Source organism: Pholis gunnellus (assembly GCF_910591455.1).
Source record: "Pholis gunnellus genome assembly, chromosome: 19".
Taxonomy (NCBI): Eukaryota; Metazoa; Chordata; class Actinopteri; order Perciformes; family Pholidae; genus Pholis; species Pholis gunnellus.
In genome coordinates, this window is record NC_136546.1 from 4677047 (window position 1) to 4692776 (window position 15730).

Genomic DNA, 15730 nt, shown 5'->3' on the forward strand with positions numbered 1-15730 from the left:
GTGCTTTACAGAAAAATATAAAACACATTCAAACAATGACAGATAAAGGATACAATTAAACAAAAAGAGTAGATTCTAAAATATATGTCAATAAGTGAAATAAAAAATGTAATAAAAATGAGAGAATTAGTAAGAAAGATTCCATAAATGATAAGACAAATGAAATCCATCCATCCATCCATCCATGCATCTGCTCACAGGTTTCCTGAGGGACCGACTGGGTAGCTACGACGAGGCCTTCTACCTGGCCGGCATCCCCCCGATCTTCGGAGGAGCCCTGCTGTGTCTGATACCCTGGGTGGAGGCCCGGCGCAAGAGGAGGGAGAAGGAGGAGGCGCTGACCAAGGACCAGGGTGTCACCGAGAAGATGATGGAGCACGAGAAGGCTCAGGAAGCCGCTCAGAGCAGAACCGGAGAGTCGGTCCTCTAAAGGCCCCGCTGAGCAGACTGAAAAGAGAGACACGCGGGGTCAGACCGAGGCTGCTGGGTACCGAGATACAGTGGGAGTAAGATTGTAATGACTGCCTTCAGGAGGAGAACGTGCCAAAATGATGAAACATATCAGATAGAGTTGAAGTCCAGCTTAACGTGAATGTGATCCTGAAGAACTATGCATTAGATTGTTTGACTGAACTAATCTTAACACAGGCAAACTTGAAGTTTTAAATGGAAATTGAGACCATTTCAGTTTTTTCTTTGTGTTGCTGTGTTGACTCTAAGTGCAGTGTAACAGCTGCTGATGCAGCCAGTCTTTAGCCAGTGTCTCTTTCGGATGGCATTCTTAAGAGAAGGGATTCTTTACAGTCAGTTTTCGACACCACCATTTTGTTTGTAGATGTAGAAATGTGGCATAAAACAAAGAACACATATCGGATTACACAAGACAGGAACGCAGTCATGTGTGGGAACATAACTCGACTTGGACTTTACATATTTGCTTTGCGTCGGTGCAAATCAAACTGGGCTGCTAAAGATTTCTCCTCAAACCCGCCATCTTTATTGTCTCTTAAAGCCAAATATGTTGCTACTGTCTGGGGGTATTCTGTTCATAGTATTTAAAAAAGGAAAAGAAAAGGGACATTCAGAGTGCTCATTGTTAGTGTTGGTGGTGGAGCTCTGGGATCGTCTGAGCCGTACAGGTGCTTGCACACCTCAAGGGAAGCCGCTCTATGATTTTACATCCTTGTCTGAAAACTCTTTATACGTCATCTCACGACAAGGAGCTCCGTCCACCAGGCTGGATTCACCTTTTATACAATGGGATAGATTACTAACTGGACCAGACCCCCAAATGCGCCACGGTCACCGTGTGGCAGTTGACGACACATTAGTCTGGTAGCTCTGTATGCTCCACTGAAGCTCAGTATAAACAGAAATGAAATAATAGGGCCCTTGAGAGACACCTGCTTTATGACGCAACATCGAGGTCCCCATGTGTGCAGGGCTCAAATCCACCTTTAAGGCGTTCATTATTTAAGTTTATATTAAGCTTCCATGTTGGATATTCCCATCTAAATTGTAGCTTAAATCTTATCATTATTATTATTATTATTATTATGAAGTAATACAAACACAATACACAGGGAGTGGGAGGAATAGAGGCCCATAGAGGGTTAATCGGGCCCTAATTGTACTGTGATTAATTCACGCAAAGCGGCTGTTTGTAACCGTGTGCCTGAAAATACCTTTTCAGTGTTCAACCATAATGTCTTTAAAGGAACAGTTCGTCATTTTGGGGAAACGCACCTATTCGCTCTCTTGCCGACGGTTAGACGAGAAAATCGCTACCACTGTCAAACCTGTTCATTATATATATATATACATATATATATAAAACCAGCGGGTTAGCTTAGCTTAGCATCAAGCCTGGAAACAGCTGGGAGGGCTCTGTCCAAAAGGTAACACATTTTAAACTTCCAGCTCCTCTAAAGCTCACTAGTTATATGTTTGATCTCATCAGGGGATGGAAGCGAATTTCCCAAAATGTCAAATGATCCCTGTGACAGTAAAACTCTTAGTCAGCAGTTAGGAACCCGACTGTAGATACACAAGAACATACTGACATTGTGTTTGTGTATACGTCTGTTAGTTGACTGTAGTATTGACATGAAGCAGTATTTGAACCCACTGGTGGTGAGACTTGTTTTCTTTCCCCTCTGTAGTTTGGTCCCATGTTTCACACACTCTCATTGTGTGACATGCATTTACATAATGCTTCCTGGTATGTAAAGGAAAATAAAGTTTGCCCAGTAGCTGACGCGGTCCAGGTCACAAAACAACCGTTGCCATGTGACCTCTTAAAAGGACCAAAGATGTAGTTCCTCGCCTCTTTATAAAAGTCTATTACACATTAATCTTTTGACTACGTGAGCATCAGTCGGTAAAGTCCAGTTAATCATTCACTCTGTGTCCGGGTCGTTGGCCTTTGATAGAGAGGTGCTTGTTTCATGTTTTCATATTGTATTTATTTTGTTGTGGAGAATGTCGTGCTGCAATAGACGGGCATTTGCCTCGAGCCTTAAATTAGATTTACCTGAAGACCAAAAACATTGTACAGAAATGACAATGGCTGAAAGTGTGTTGGTCCTGTTTGCTTGCTGTACGTCTCCCTAAAGCCACAGGTTGTCTGTCAGGAAGTCTCCTATCCGTCCGTCACTCTTCACACTCTGCGTGATGCTTTAGGAAAACTGGAGGACTGGATTTCTGTGTTTTTTTGTCTCCTCCTCTGCAGGCCTGTGACACTCTCTACCTCTGACGTTGTACTCGTGTAGAGCTCTGCCCCGTCCCTGTCCCTCCATCAGAGGCAGTCCAACAGAGCAGCGTTCACGTTTGACTCGAAAAACAAAACAAAAAACGCTGAATAAACTCGCAAAGTCTTTTTAAGTAATGTATCTAGCTGTCCAAAAACGTTGCTCTTTAATGAAGCTCTTGCTGCTCGGAACCAGAAATGCCTTTTTTAAAATAAGCATGTATTACTATTCTCCCCGCTAAGTATATCTTTTATATATTATAATTAAATCACATCTGTTGCCTTACAATTCTTCTTTTTTTTATGACATGCATGACTGTTTAGTTTGTTTTTAGACGGTTTTTCTTAGCATTTTATTGTGCATTTGTTATTATTTTACCTCTCATATCTAATCCAACCATTTAGTTTTTACTTCTGTAACGCTTTGCTGCCAGAAATGCATATTTTATCCTCTCATCCCATTTTAGCATCATTTTGTCCTATTTTCTGATTCTTTTTTAATTTGATATGCTTATCTCTCTCATGAGTTATACCCAAAATGTTTTCTACTAAAATATTACTAATTCCTACCTTTCCTATCTGCTGCAGGATGTGCGGTGAGCTACAATATATGCAATGTAATGTTATGTAAACACAATCAGCATTTCAGCATTTTCAAGGCAGTAAAAAAAAAGAAAAGATGTTTACATTTTCCCTGACTTTCTCTTAATTTGTCTCCACGTCTGTGGCTGGTAGCTACAGTATGTCACCACTGAGCTCACACACAAGCACTAACGATCAACACTGAATCAACTTCTGTCACTGCGAATGCAAAGCACAGCAATAAACCGACAAACGGCAGAATGCGGGGCTAAGTGCAAGTGCAGTAAAAGTAAACCTGATTCAAGGTTCATTTATTGTCATTCTACAACTGCAGGGTTGCACAATAAAATGCAGGTTGTAGTCCCTACACAAGAAACAGATATTAAACAACTTTTAACATGTTCCTCAGAACCTCTCCCCAATGAATGAACTGAGGAAGAACTGTTCTTTATTAGCAGACTCTCGTTCCCAGAGTTGGGGCCATCTCATGAATCCTTCCTGTACTTTGGACCTCGTTCACATGCTTTATCACGTTTTACCTGAGTCATGGTTGCCCATAAAGGAAGCAGGATTTGCTGCCTGGGGGGCTTTTACTCAGGGAACAAATATTCCCAATGTATGTGGCTGCCCAGGAGGTAATGAATGCCCTACATGTGGATACCTAAGGGGGCTGATAGAATGCCACCAAAACAATAGGTTTGATTGTATTGCTCATTATTTAGCAGGATACATTACTATAAGAGCAAAATGTAAGTGGTAAGCGTATCCGTCTCAAACGGATACTCTTACTGATACAGTGAGGTGCTGTTTGTATTGACCAATCCATCCAATGCTCATGTTAGTAGCAAAACCAGGTCTTAACAGCATCAATCCAAACGGATGGGACACAACAGTGCCAATTTTCATTGTGAATGAAATAAAAATCTAATGGCCAGATTCGTTTTGTCCACAAAGTCTGACAGAAATATGAACACGTATTTCTTAAATGTATGCATACACTGCACTAATGCATTACTAACAATAATTCAATGAATAATGGTTAGTAAAATCATAGTAGCACTTATAACGGAGCATTTTTTACTTTATTATTTGCAAGCATGTAATTGTCCACCTTGGCTCATAAGTACGCCTGCTTGATATTTAAACATACTAAAATATCAAAAGTACTTTTTGTTTTGTTTAGCCCTCAAAAGTCATATTTCTATGTAAAATGAGGATAGAGATAGTTCCAATATATTTTAAATGAGGTATAAACACTGGTGGCCCAACTTCACCCTCCTAACCTCAGGCTTTAGGCCACATCTGCACCCCATCGTTCTGTAACACTAGAGGCCGCCATGTCCCCTCGCTGCTAACGTGGGGCCGACTACTTCCTGAAGCATTGGACCATTTTATGAAGGCGTCATCTGAGTCAGAGAGTAAAAACGTTAAAAAAAAGTAGAGCGGTCTCACTCTGCTCTGACTTCTGAGTACAAAGAACGTCAGCGACAATCTGAGTCTGAGTCAGTGTTGTTGCAAGTATTGTTCCGTTAAAAGTGTGGCAAATTCATTCAAAATAGTCCAAATTACCCACAATTTGAAAATACCGATATTTACTGAGCTGGAATGAATTGGGTTGTGAGTGAGTTTACAAATGCAAATGAGACATGGACAATGTGAACACTGTTGTTAAATCCACCCTGCGGACGAGGATAAAACAAGGCAGTCCAACAAACAAAAATAAAGTAATGACCGCTGTAGTTGATGTATAACTGATTCATGGTCTAAACAAATATGTAAGTGGTTCTGCAGACGCGTTAAACAGGATATTATCCCATGTTCCTCGCGTCAGGTGGGTCGCTTATGTGCACCAAGTGAGACTCGGTGTCATTAGACGATCTTTGCGAGCCTCCAGCAGCTATACGTTGGCTGTTGCCATATGGAGGATCCCGTACGCTGGTACCCGGACCGCTGTCATCCCAAAGACCAGCGGGATTTAAACAAGACTGACTGCATTTGAACGACTTAGCATCGAGAGACCTACGAACAGGAAGCGCGGAAGGAACCGAAGCACCGCTATCGGGCGGTTATCGCTGTTCACCAGCCCGCTAACAGCGTCCTGACAGCGCAACATCACCCGTCAGCAGTCGTAGTAACAAACTGACAGGTATGTCTTCGTCCGCCGCGCGCGACACTGTTGTCAAAAAGAAGCACGTTCGTTTCGCCAGCATGGAGGACGACGATGACGACAACGACGACCAGGAGGAGGACACCCTGTTTGACAAGAGGATGGACACCGCGAGGGGGCTGAAGAGCGCTTTGAAGGCGGTCAAGAGGACCACGAAGCCGGGATGCGACGACCGGGTGGAGGTGGTCGGCGGAGGAAGGGGCGGACATGGAGCGTGCGCTCGCTGGATGGTCACCCTCTCGCTCTGTGCATCTTTCCTGGGCTTGGTACATTACATTTAGCAGCGAATGCTATAACCTGTTAGCTTTATTTAAGGAAAACGTTCCATACAAATGTATCCGTGAGTTTCCTCGGGCCTTCTACTCGTTTAACGCCACCACAATGTGTTTAGATATTAATATTAATCATGACGACCACATGTTAAGCTAACATGACAACTATGTTAGCTTAGTCCGGGTTAGGTGGTGCCGCCCTCTTATTCTAGTGGCATCAGGTAGCATTACAAACACCTGTTCAAGGAATCAGTTTATAACCTATGTCCGGAAATAATGAGTTACAGTCACACACTCTTTAACCAGTGTCTGCTCAGTTGTGTGTTGCCTGTTTTATACCACAGTTTCAAGTTTCAAGTTATTTTTAATTCTGGCCTCTTCTGCATCACGAGCAGCAGTCTGGCCCCATGTGGATCACCTGCATCCACTCTGAAAAATAATATAGGCCGACATATGACTGCAAAAGCTAGCCAGAGATACAGTCTGAATGAACCTGCTATCGGTCAACAATAAGCTGTTGCAATGTGCAGGAAGTCACATATCCAGTTCGCTGCAGGATCCTGAACAGACTGGATTTACATAGTTGCAAAACTTGCTCTTCAACTGTGTTATCTGCATCAGATTACTGTAAACCACCAGCGCTGCTGTACTTCTGGGCCATTTCTTCCTCCATTTACACAGTAGAAAGTAAAAATACACATAGGTGTTTTATTATTTCAGCAAACACCCTGCTTCACTTGTATTCAGCTAGCTATATACATACACACACACACACTTAGTTGATTTATTAGTTTCAGAATTATTATTGTCATTTCTGTAACTTCTGCTGCTCTCTTGTTGTTGTTCTCTAGGGGATGAGTATCTCTGTTCTTGGCCCCACATTTGAGGACCTGGCTGTGAACGTGAAGAAGAACATCAGCAATATTTCTTACATCTTCGTCGGCCGCTCCGCGGGCTACATCGGTGGTTCCCTCTTCGGGGGGATTCTCTTCGACTGCTTGAACCCCCACCTCCTGCTCGGTAACCCTCCATCCACACGTAGCTGTTGTAGATGTTGCACTGGAGCTGCACATGGTGCTGTAATGTATGATGTCTGTTGGTATTTGTGTCCTTTACATGCAGCGATATGATGCTGTAGTGCTTTATGGATGAGTCAGAAACACTCAGTCAGAGGTGTCCCAGCTCAGTGTTTTCTGTTCGTTTTGGTTTTCCACCTCTGATGAAGAGCAACACAAAGTCGCTTTACTCTGCCTCATTGAGAGCTAGTCCCACACGGGGTTCTTCATCTGTCAGACAGTCTGATGGTGATGCTACCACCTCAGCAGAGCACAGAGCAACAACTTAGACGATGAGACAGCAGAAGACAGGGAATGTTGATTTTATCTTCAAATATTTTGACCTTATTCTCATTCAATTTAGACTTTATGAGAGTAATATTATATACAACTTTGACTTATTGTCAGACATAGTTTACTATGACTTTTTTTCAAAATACTATAGTGTGACTTTTTAATGTTATCTATACATAAGAATGACTTTCTCATGACTTGCCATTTTAGTCACTTAATATGGAATAACATAGTACGACATATCATTTATAATGACAATAATTTATTACACATGCATACAATTTGAATAGTGCAACGTTTTTGGCGATTGGACTCCATCCTGAAGTAGGATAATAGAGGGGTAGGGATGCTGAGGTCAGATAAGGCCTAATCCCCCTGGAGTCCAGACACTGGTGGTGATGAAGATGATGAAGAGGAGCATGACTGTGACGCTGACTGGAGGTGACTGGGGTGGAGGAGGGTCGCATTCAATTTGAACTGAAATGACAGCAACGGAGAGGAGAACACTTTTTAAAGTTTGACAGCAACAATGTGATTGGCTTTAAGGAAACTGTGCAACATCTGGTTGGTTAACTTAAAGTGAACGCCCACAATCAGCTGATAGAGAGAGAGATTATGAATGAAAAGGAGCGTAAAGAGAGTCTGGAAAGGGTCTTACTGCACATTTTAGTCCGACTCTAACACACATTCTACTAAAATGAAATGTTTTTGCTCTTACGATCTTGCCTTCCAGGTGTCTCTATGCTGGTCACGTCCGTTGGGATGTGTGCGATCCCCTTCTGTAAGCAAGCTCTGCTCCTCACTGGGCTCATGTCCAGCATTGGGATGTCTATGGGTATCCTGGATACAGGTAAAACAACACCTAAATACACGAGCAAATAGTACGAGTCTTGCTTTCCTGGAGGGAAACCTTTTAGCTAGTAGTTAGTATTAGCAGTATTAGAATATTTGATGAAGAATTATATATCCTACACGCAGAATGGTCATCCAGATGCTGTTTGTTTTGATGTTTGAGTCTTATCTACTTTCTGATGAGAACTATGACGATGACTACTTCCAGCTACTTTTAGCTCTCTTACCTGAAGAAACAGTGTGTTTGCACAGCGTGCGTCCATCAGAAGTCAACCTTTCAAACAGAAGGAAAGCATTACAGGATTATGGGATGTTACGTCACCGCCATATTGTTACTGATGGTTCATTCAAGTGTCGATGTTTTTCTCCGCTCTCCGTCAGGTGGTAATGTGCTCATACTGAACACATGGGGCGACCAGGCGGGTCCTCACATGCAGGCTCTGCACTTCAGCTTCGCAGCCGGGGCCTTCGTGTCTCCGATCATAGCCAAGCTGCTGTTTGGGCCCGAAGGCAACGGCAGCGCAGGAATCGCACCGACCAACTCTACGACTCCCGTCACCACCGAGCAAATCGCCAGAGTCCCCGACGCTCACGCGATCACCCACTACGTCCACAGCACCCTCAAGTCCATGTGGGCCTACGTTGTGATCGGCTCCTACATCTGTCTCATCTCCTTCCTCTTCTTCATCCTCTACTGTCGCAGCGGCGCGTCAAGAGACAAAGCCAAGGCCTCGTCAGGAAAGCCCCTGGTGGCCAAACATCACATTGCTCTTATTGCCCTGCTCTGCTGCTTCTTCTTCTTCTATGTAGGCGCTGAGGTGGCGTACGGCTCGTTCATCTTCACCTTCGCCAAGGACTACGCCCACATGCCTCAGTCCCAGGCAGCCGGGCTGAACTCGTTGTTCTGGGCGACGTTCGCCGCCTGCAGGGGGTTGGCCATCTTCTTTGCGGCCTGCATGCACCCGGCCACCATGATCCTGCTCAGCCTGGTGGGCTCCACTGTGTCCTCCCTGCTTCTCTGCCTCTTCAGCAAGGAGAAGGTGGCCCTGTGGTTTTGCACCGGTCTGTACGGCGCCTCCATGGCCACCACCTTCCCCAGCGGCATCTCCTGGGTGGAGCAGTACACCACGGTGACGGGCCGGACGGCGGCCGCCTTCGTGGTGGGGGCGGCGCTGGGTGAGATGGTGCTTCCTGCTCTTCTGGGCTTCCTGCTGGGGAAGTTCCACGACCAGCCCCTGCTCATGTACCTGTCGCTCATCACCTCCACCTTCACCTCCATCCTCTTCCCCGTCATGTACAAGCTGGCCTCGGCCCCCGGCGACCAGAGCAGGAAGCCCCGCGTCAGGGGCCGTCCCGACGCAGACGACAGCGAATACCGCCAGGCGCTGCTGGACTCGGGGGCCAACGAGGAGGAGGAGGAGGAGGAAGAGGAAGAGGAGGAGCAAGAGAAGGAGGAGCAGCAGGACCAGGACATTGAGGCTGATCAGTGGAACGACGCAGACTTTGAAGTCATTGAAATGGATGACACGGCAAGTCTCATCAGTTCACCCAGCAAGGCTTCCTCTCCTCCTCACGGCTCTGGTCTCACAGGGAGCCCTGCTGCCTCCAACACTCAGGCGACTGAGCCCGCAGGTGGAGCGTCTTTCTCGGCCACCATCTCCCCGGTTAGAGACTCCCCCAGACGCAAACTACTGCTCTCTCTGGACCGAGAGAAGAGAGACTGACACCTCCTCCTATGGCTCCTACATGCTATTCATCCCTCACTAAAAACAAGAGTCTCCATGTTTGCGCCCATTCGTTGTCCAGAACCTGAAAATTCCAACATTTATGAACAGTGATGATTTACTGTGTACTGAATGAAACACTGACCGAAACCTGTGCAGCTTACAAACCATCCATGAAAGTTTGGGTCATCAGCATCGTTTGAATCAGTCCTGGATGATGAAGGCTCAGGTTTTAAATTGCACTTCTATGCGACGGATTGTTGGAAATAAAACACGTCATTGATTCCCCACAAGGATTCTGTGTTGGCTGCTTCCCTCCACAGTGAAGTCGGTAAGCTAGTAAACAGGTCCCAGGTCAGTGCCTTGCTGGAGGACACATGAGCAGATGAGATGAACCAGGGACTCCATCATCATCGTCAGGCCACCCTGCTGCCAAAAACACGTTATGAAAATGTAAACTCATTTTGCAGTGAGCAGGACATGAGCGTGATGATGGTTGTAAGATTTCAATTTGTTTTGGTTGCACTTTTGTAAAGAAGAGTTTTGTTTGTGTCATGTTGTGTGATGTCGTCACTGTGATTCAATAGAAGTCATTTTTAAATTGAATCATTGACAGAATGCGTCTTAATACATTGACTTTTTATTATATCAATCTCAAACCTCCACCCACAGCAATGTCCATTAAAAACAAACAAAAAAAAACACCTCCTTCATTATTATTTTTTTTACATTTATACAAATACACAGATCCTGTGTACGGCTGTATGGAGAATTGAGGATTGGATCTTGACGTGATTTGATGACAGATTTCTTTTTTTTTTTGCTCAGAAAGTTGGAATTGTACACAAATCCATATATGCACAGAGAAACGATAGACTCTTCATGACATAAATTATCAAAACACAGTATTGCAATAGTCCCAGATTTTTTGGAAAGACTGAAATAGTTTCCAGTTCCCACACTCAGAAGATAGAGTATGAAGTGTCAAATCTGCCAAAAGGATATCAGTACAATCAAGGTTACAAGAAACATGGAAAATGGCATCCTGAAACAGAATGCATAAAAACAGATTTGATTGCATTCATGGCCGGAGCTTTAGTATCTTTTTTTTGTTAATGCTAATGCACAGTGAGATTAAAGATGGAGCTATACAGGAACTATTTACAAAAAAGACTGCAGTCTATATAAAAATGAAGAAAAGTCAGTTCATGGTGTGAATGTCGTTTTGTCTTTAGAGTTGTAAGGAGCTCCTTAAAAAAAACAATGAGTTCAAACTGCTACAGCTCATACAGGACTCAACTCATCCTCCTCGACTGGACTGCACTCAGCTCATAGCAGCTAATGGAGATGGCAGCAAACAAGCATGAAGACACACACAAGCCCTGGGAGAGGGGAGAGGGGGGAGGGGGGGAGGGGGGAGGGGGGCAAACCAGACAGTCTGCACACGCAGAAAAATACTATAACGAATAACAGTTACAAGACAGAATGAAAACCCTGACAGGGTTCAATCGAAGCACCATTTAAACTATTACAACTGAGTGGACAATTAAACACTGGGAAGGGGGTGGGTGGGGACGGACAGATTTTAGCACCATATCTGTGTGGGTGTGTGTGTGTGGGGGGCTCCGGAGCCAATCAGAACTGCTCCAGCAGCTGTCGGAGGTAGGGGGCCTTGGAGAGCTGTCTGTTGACCCGGGACAGCTTGTAGAGGACGGGACAGTCCAGAGACACACAGGGAACCTGTCGCTCTGCACAGCCGCTACAGTTCCTGCAGATCTGGGAGACAGACACACAGACACAGACACAGTTTAAATGCTGTGACGCTCGACAGAGAAAAAGTAATGTGTGTTAATGTGCGATAGTCTTTAAAACAGAACAGACTGTCAAAGTGAAAGCAGGTCGCTAAACCAACTGCAGCGTGAGTAGCACGCCACCTACACGTCCAGGTGGCAAAAAACTAATCTTTTAGTATTTCATCCAAAAGAGAAGGAAGGGCACGAAGTCAACCAGCAGCAGGCTGTGATTTAAAACATGAAATGCATTTGTCTTTATCATGACTGTAGGTGCTGTTTTATAAAATGAACGTTGAGCTGGAACCCATAATCTATTAGGTCTCTCACCTTTAGCAGCTGGTCTTGCTGACTCTCCCACAGCCTCATGTCCTGGTAGAGCGTAACTGCGACTCTCTGGGGCTCAGAGCGGCACCGCGAGCACACGCCCAGCTGGGTCAGCTCGTCACACACGGGGCAGTGCAGCGTGGTGAAGTACTGGGAGATGGTTCCCTTCCTCCCGGCCTCCTCTCTGGCCGAGGAGCAGGACGACTTCTGGATCTGTGTGCAGAGACATAGTCAGAATTTGCTAAAGGAAGAAGACAACCACAGCCTTATGACTGGATCAGATTGTAAAACTGTTGACCAATGGTCACACACAATGTGAGGTCTGCCATTGTTTTGATGCGCTCAGCTCCACCAGCAGAGGGCGCGTGTGCTCCGTCAGAGTGGAACCGGACTTCAGTATGCCACAAAGAGAGGCAGGTTCGATGAGTCTCACTCCATCCTCAGCAGGAAGCACAAATGAGATTTTCTCCTCATCCTTTGTTCTCTCTCCACCAAACAGACTGAATGAAAAGACCTTGTGAAAGTCTGCTTTTTTTTTGACGGGGAGGGGAAGAAGCTGATCAGTCACTGAACATAAAATCCATTTCCCAAACTCTAACCCATTCTGGTTTCTCTGTGTCTTTATTATGGCTTTCTTCTTTGACACTAGATTTTCCTGTGGGGTTGTTTAGTAAGTTAATCATCATTTGCATCACTTCTAAAAAAAAAATGTATCCTCACGGCCGCTCAATTTCTCGAAAATACAAATTGTTCTCCGTCTCACCCTGGGGAGCTCCTGGTACCAGCCGAACACGTCCACCCCGATCAGCTGGAACATGCGGCCCAGCGGCGCCAGGATCTGCTTGGTGATGTAGTACGTGGCGTTGAGGCGGAGGCCGGGGTCCTGCAGGACCTCCATGGGCCGACGCACCAGCTGGATGAGGGGCAGGCCGGGCATCCCATACACGATCACGTAGGGCACCCGCTCGCCCACGCGGGGCTCCAGCCGACGGTCGTACGCCATCATGCGCCTGAGACGGAAACGCAACACAACTTGACAACGTGCATCAGAACTGTGTGTTAAATATTAAAAAATAATCTATTAAACATTGTAATAAATTAAATTCAAGATCAACATCAGGAATCAACCCAGCGGATAAAACACACGAGAGAATCTATACTGCTGCTATGAGGGTCAATATTTTCCTCTTATCCTGAAATCAGATTTTTTTTTTTTTCCCCCATCCATTAAGAGATGTGTTGCCTAGCAACAGACTCAGGTACTGTACATGCAGGCTAGTGCAGCCAGACAATGAGCACTGTGGGGAAGCAGTAATTGGATTCACACACTGACTACTGTAACTGTAGTTGACAGCAAGCTTTTTCTGATCTCTGCAGCCCACACACACACACACACACACACACACACACACACACACACGGTAGCGTAACAACAGTCTGTGTATTAGTGTTGCTTTTCTGTAAATGGCCACTGACAATATGCCGTCACACACACACACACACACACACACACACACACACACACACACACACACACACACACACACACACACACACACACACACACACACACACCTGGTGAGCTCCAGGGCGGGCACGCAGGCTCCGGGCCGGTACGAGCCGCTGCCCCGGTACTCCTTGGCGAAGGTCAGGTCCTTCATGCTGGCTCGGCCGTCCAGAACCTTCATGCACTGATGCTGCACGAACTGCTTCACCTGGCTGATGTCCCGAGTCTCAAACAGCAGCTTGATGGAACGCTCCAGAATCTGGAGGACACGATGGGTGAGAGGAGCGGAAACATGAGATGAATGAACAAAAGAAAAAAGTGGTTGTATGAAGCTGGATTCGTACGAAATAAACGTATAATATATATTAATTATACGTTTATTATATATATATATAGTGATCTGCTGTTTCCATCTTGTGACATTTATCCAGCCATGCTCCTGAGCCGGGGCCCTTTTTTGCCTGATTGACACGCGTGAAGGTGGAAGTGGAAACTGTCTGTGATTGGTGTAGAGCGGAGGAGGGCGGAGGCGGGGATCGTTTGCCTGTTACCTTGGAAACAGCGGGGCATCCATCACGGCGCACCGTCTCGATCCCTTTGGCATCGAACACGGGCTCCTTTTGGTCCAGGCTCTCGTACATGTAGCCCACATAGCGCTTCTTTGTCTGCAACACGCAGGGCAGGTACACCTGGGAACACACAGACACACACACACACACACACACATCAATAAAACAAATCTAAAATGTGTCTGCCTGTGCCGATTCAGAGAGAAAATTGGCACAGACTGACACAAATGAAAATGCACAAACATTACAGTGAGGCTGCTGTGTGTGTGTGTGTGTGTGTGTGTGTGTGTGTGTGTGTGTGTGTGTGTGTGTGTGTTTTGGGAAAGCGCTACCTTCTCAAACTTGAGCTTGACCGGCTTGGGGTTGGTTGCGGTCACGGCCTCGGCGATCTCGTTGCCGATCTTGAAGGCCTGCTCTTTGGTGGCTCCCTTCAGCAAAACAAACATGCTGCCAGACACACAGAGACACGAGCCGGGCATTAATACTGAGCTCCACCTACGCAGCGCCGCCATCACTACAGTCGCTCCCCGTCACTGTCACTTGTTCGGGCTCTGTGTTGATCAAGCTTCCCAGGATATATGTGCATAGATATGATGCTGACGTTCCTAAAAAGCTGCAATCTCACAACAGCAGATGCTATATTTTTGCGTATGTAACCACACGATGACAATCAATATGTAGCTTAATTAATTTCATGCTCCCAAAGCTGTGACTGGCAAGAGGTTGTACTACTACTACTACTACTGAGCTCAGTGTCAACGTCAGCATGCTAACAATGACAATGCTAACATACTGATAAGCAGGTAATGATTTTAGGAGGGAGCCCCCTCGGACAGACCTCCTGGATTAATAAAGTTGGATTGAATTGAACTGAATAATGTCCACCACCTTAGTTTAGCCTGTTAGCATGCTAAAACCTGCTGATTATGAGTAAACACATCAGCTGAGGCTGATGGGAACGACATTAGTCCTGCAAGTATTTGGCCAAAATGAAATGTTGACCCGATGACAGCGCTAGAGGAAAAGTGAGAGGATCCCCAAAGTTATTACAACTGATCCCGTCTGATCCGCATTACATGGGAGTCCATCCAATAGTTGATGAGGTATTTTAGTCTGGATGAGCGCTGCCACGATACCAGTTTTCAACTACATCACTTTCCCAAGATAAAATGATTATTTATTGTGCACTTTGTTTCATTTTTGGCAAATGAATTACACTCTGAGTACGGATTGCTAAATACAGGCCCAGGTCTCCTTTCTGCTTTCTCTGCTTCAGTAATTCAGTCTAACCAACAAAGAGCAGAAGAGACAAAAAGTTGCATCACAGTTCTTATGTGTGAAACACTACAGGAACTAAACGTCTCTAAATCATTGCTGGGAAAACCTTTTAGATACTGATAATTAATTAGTGCCTCGGAGCTACTTGTCAAAACAATAAAAGGTGGAATTTGATTGTTGAAGACGTTGGCTCTCCGTGGTAAAGGTGCTATCACATCACCGCAAAATAGTGACACATCAGCAGTGTTAACGCGGGGGGAGAGACAGCAAACAGGAATTATTAAAGTGTGTCAGTCGTGGCTTTGGGCTCACATGAGCTTGTATCAGTCACTGTGAGCATGCGTAAGACTTGTGTTCCTGCTGCTGTGATGGTGACTCTAAAGAAAGGTCCTGAGGACGGTTTACCTGTCGGTGTCTCCGTACACGACGCGCGCTCCCCATTTCTTCGTGTCGTTGACCAGCTTGATGGCTCTCTCCAGGGTCTCTCTGGCTTTGTGGACGATACTGTCTCCAACCTGGAAACGGGACATAATATAAATACCAAGAACATGTGCGGCGTTATCT

At 45.4% G+C, this 15730-nt stretch overlaps 3 protein-coding genes across 3 annotated transcripts in view; 2 read left to right on the forward strand and 1 right to left on the reverse strand.

Annotated features, from left to right (window-relative positions):
• Positions 1 to 3706, forward strand: part of slc16a10 (solute carrier family 16 member 10) — a 32213-nt gene extending 28507 nt beyond the window's left edge. Inside the window, exon 6 of the mRNA XM_079179948.1 lies at positions 201 to 3706. Within this exon, the coding sequence (XP_079036074.1) occupies positions 201 to 430 (230 nt within the window). The 3' untranslated portion in view covers positions 431 to 3706. The remainder of the gene's footprint in view (positions 1 to 200) is intronic.
• A 1527-nt stretch (positions 3707 to 5233) lies between these two features.
• On the forward strand, positions 5234 to 11233 carry mfsd4b (major facilitator superfamily domain containing 4B). The gene is made up of 4 exons (XM_079180164.1): positions 5234 to 5764; positions 6622 to 6790; positions 7853 to 7969; positions 8353 to 11233. Exons 1-4 carry the CDS (start codon positions 5480 to 5482, stop codon positions 9693 to 9695), a joined length of 1914 nt encoding a protein of 637 aa, XP_079036290.1. The 5' UTR covers positions 5234 to 5479; the 3' UTR covers positions 9696 to 11233.
• A 67-nt stretch (positions 11234 to 11300) lies between these two features.
• The window catches only part of rev3l (REV3 like, DNA directed polymerase zeta catalytic subunit), a 59340-nt gene continuing 54910 nt past the window's right edge, over positions 11301 to 15730 (reverse strand). The window contains exons 26-32 of the mRNA XM_079180163.1: positions 15572 to 15681; positions 14221 to 14335; positions 13871 to 14008; positions 13388 to 13578; positions 12576 to 12822; positions 11816 to 12025; positions 11301 to 11471 (exon numbers count right to left, since the gene is read on the reverse strand). Coding sequence (XP_079036289.1) covers positions 11331 to 11471; positions 11816 to 12025; positions 12576 to 12822; positions 13388 to 13578; positions 13871 to 14008; positions 14221 to 14335; positions 15572 to 15681 — 1152 coding nt within the window. The 3' untranslated portion in view covers positions 11301 to 11330. The remainder of the gene's footprint in view (positions 11472 to 11815; positions 12026 to 12575; positions 12823 to 13387; positions 13579 to 13870; positions 14009 to 14220; positions 14336 to 15571; positions 15682 to 15730) is intronic.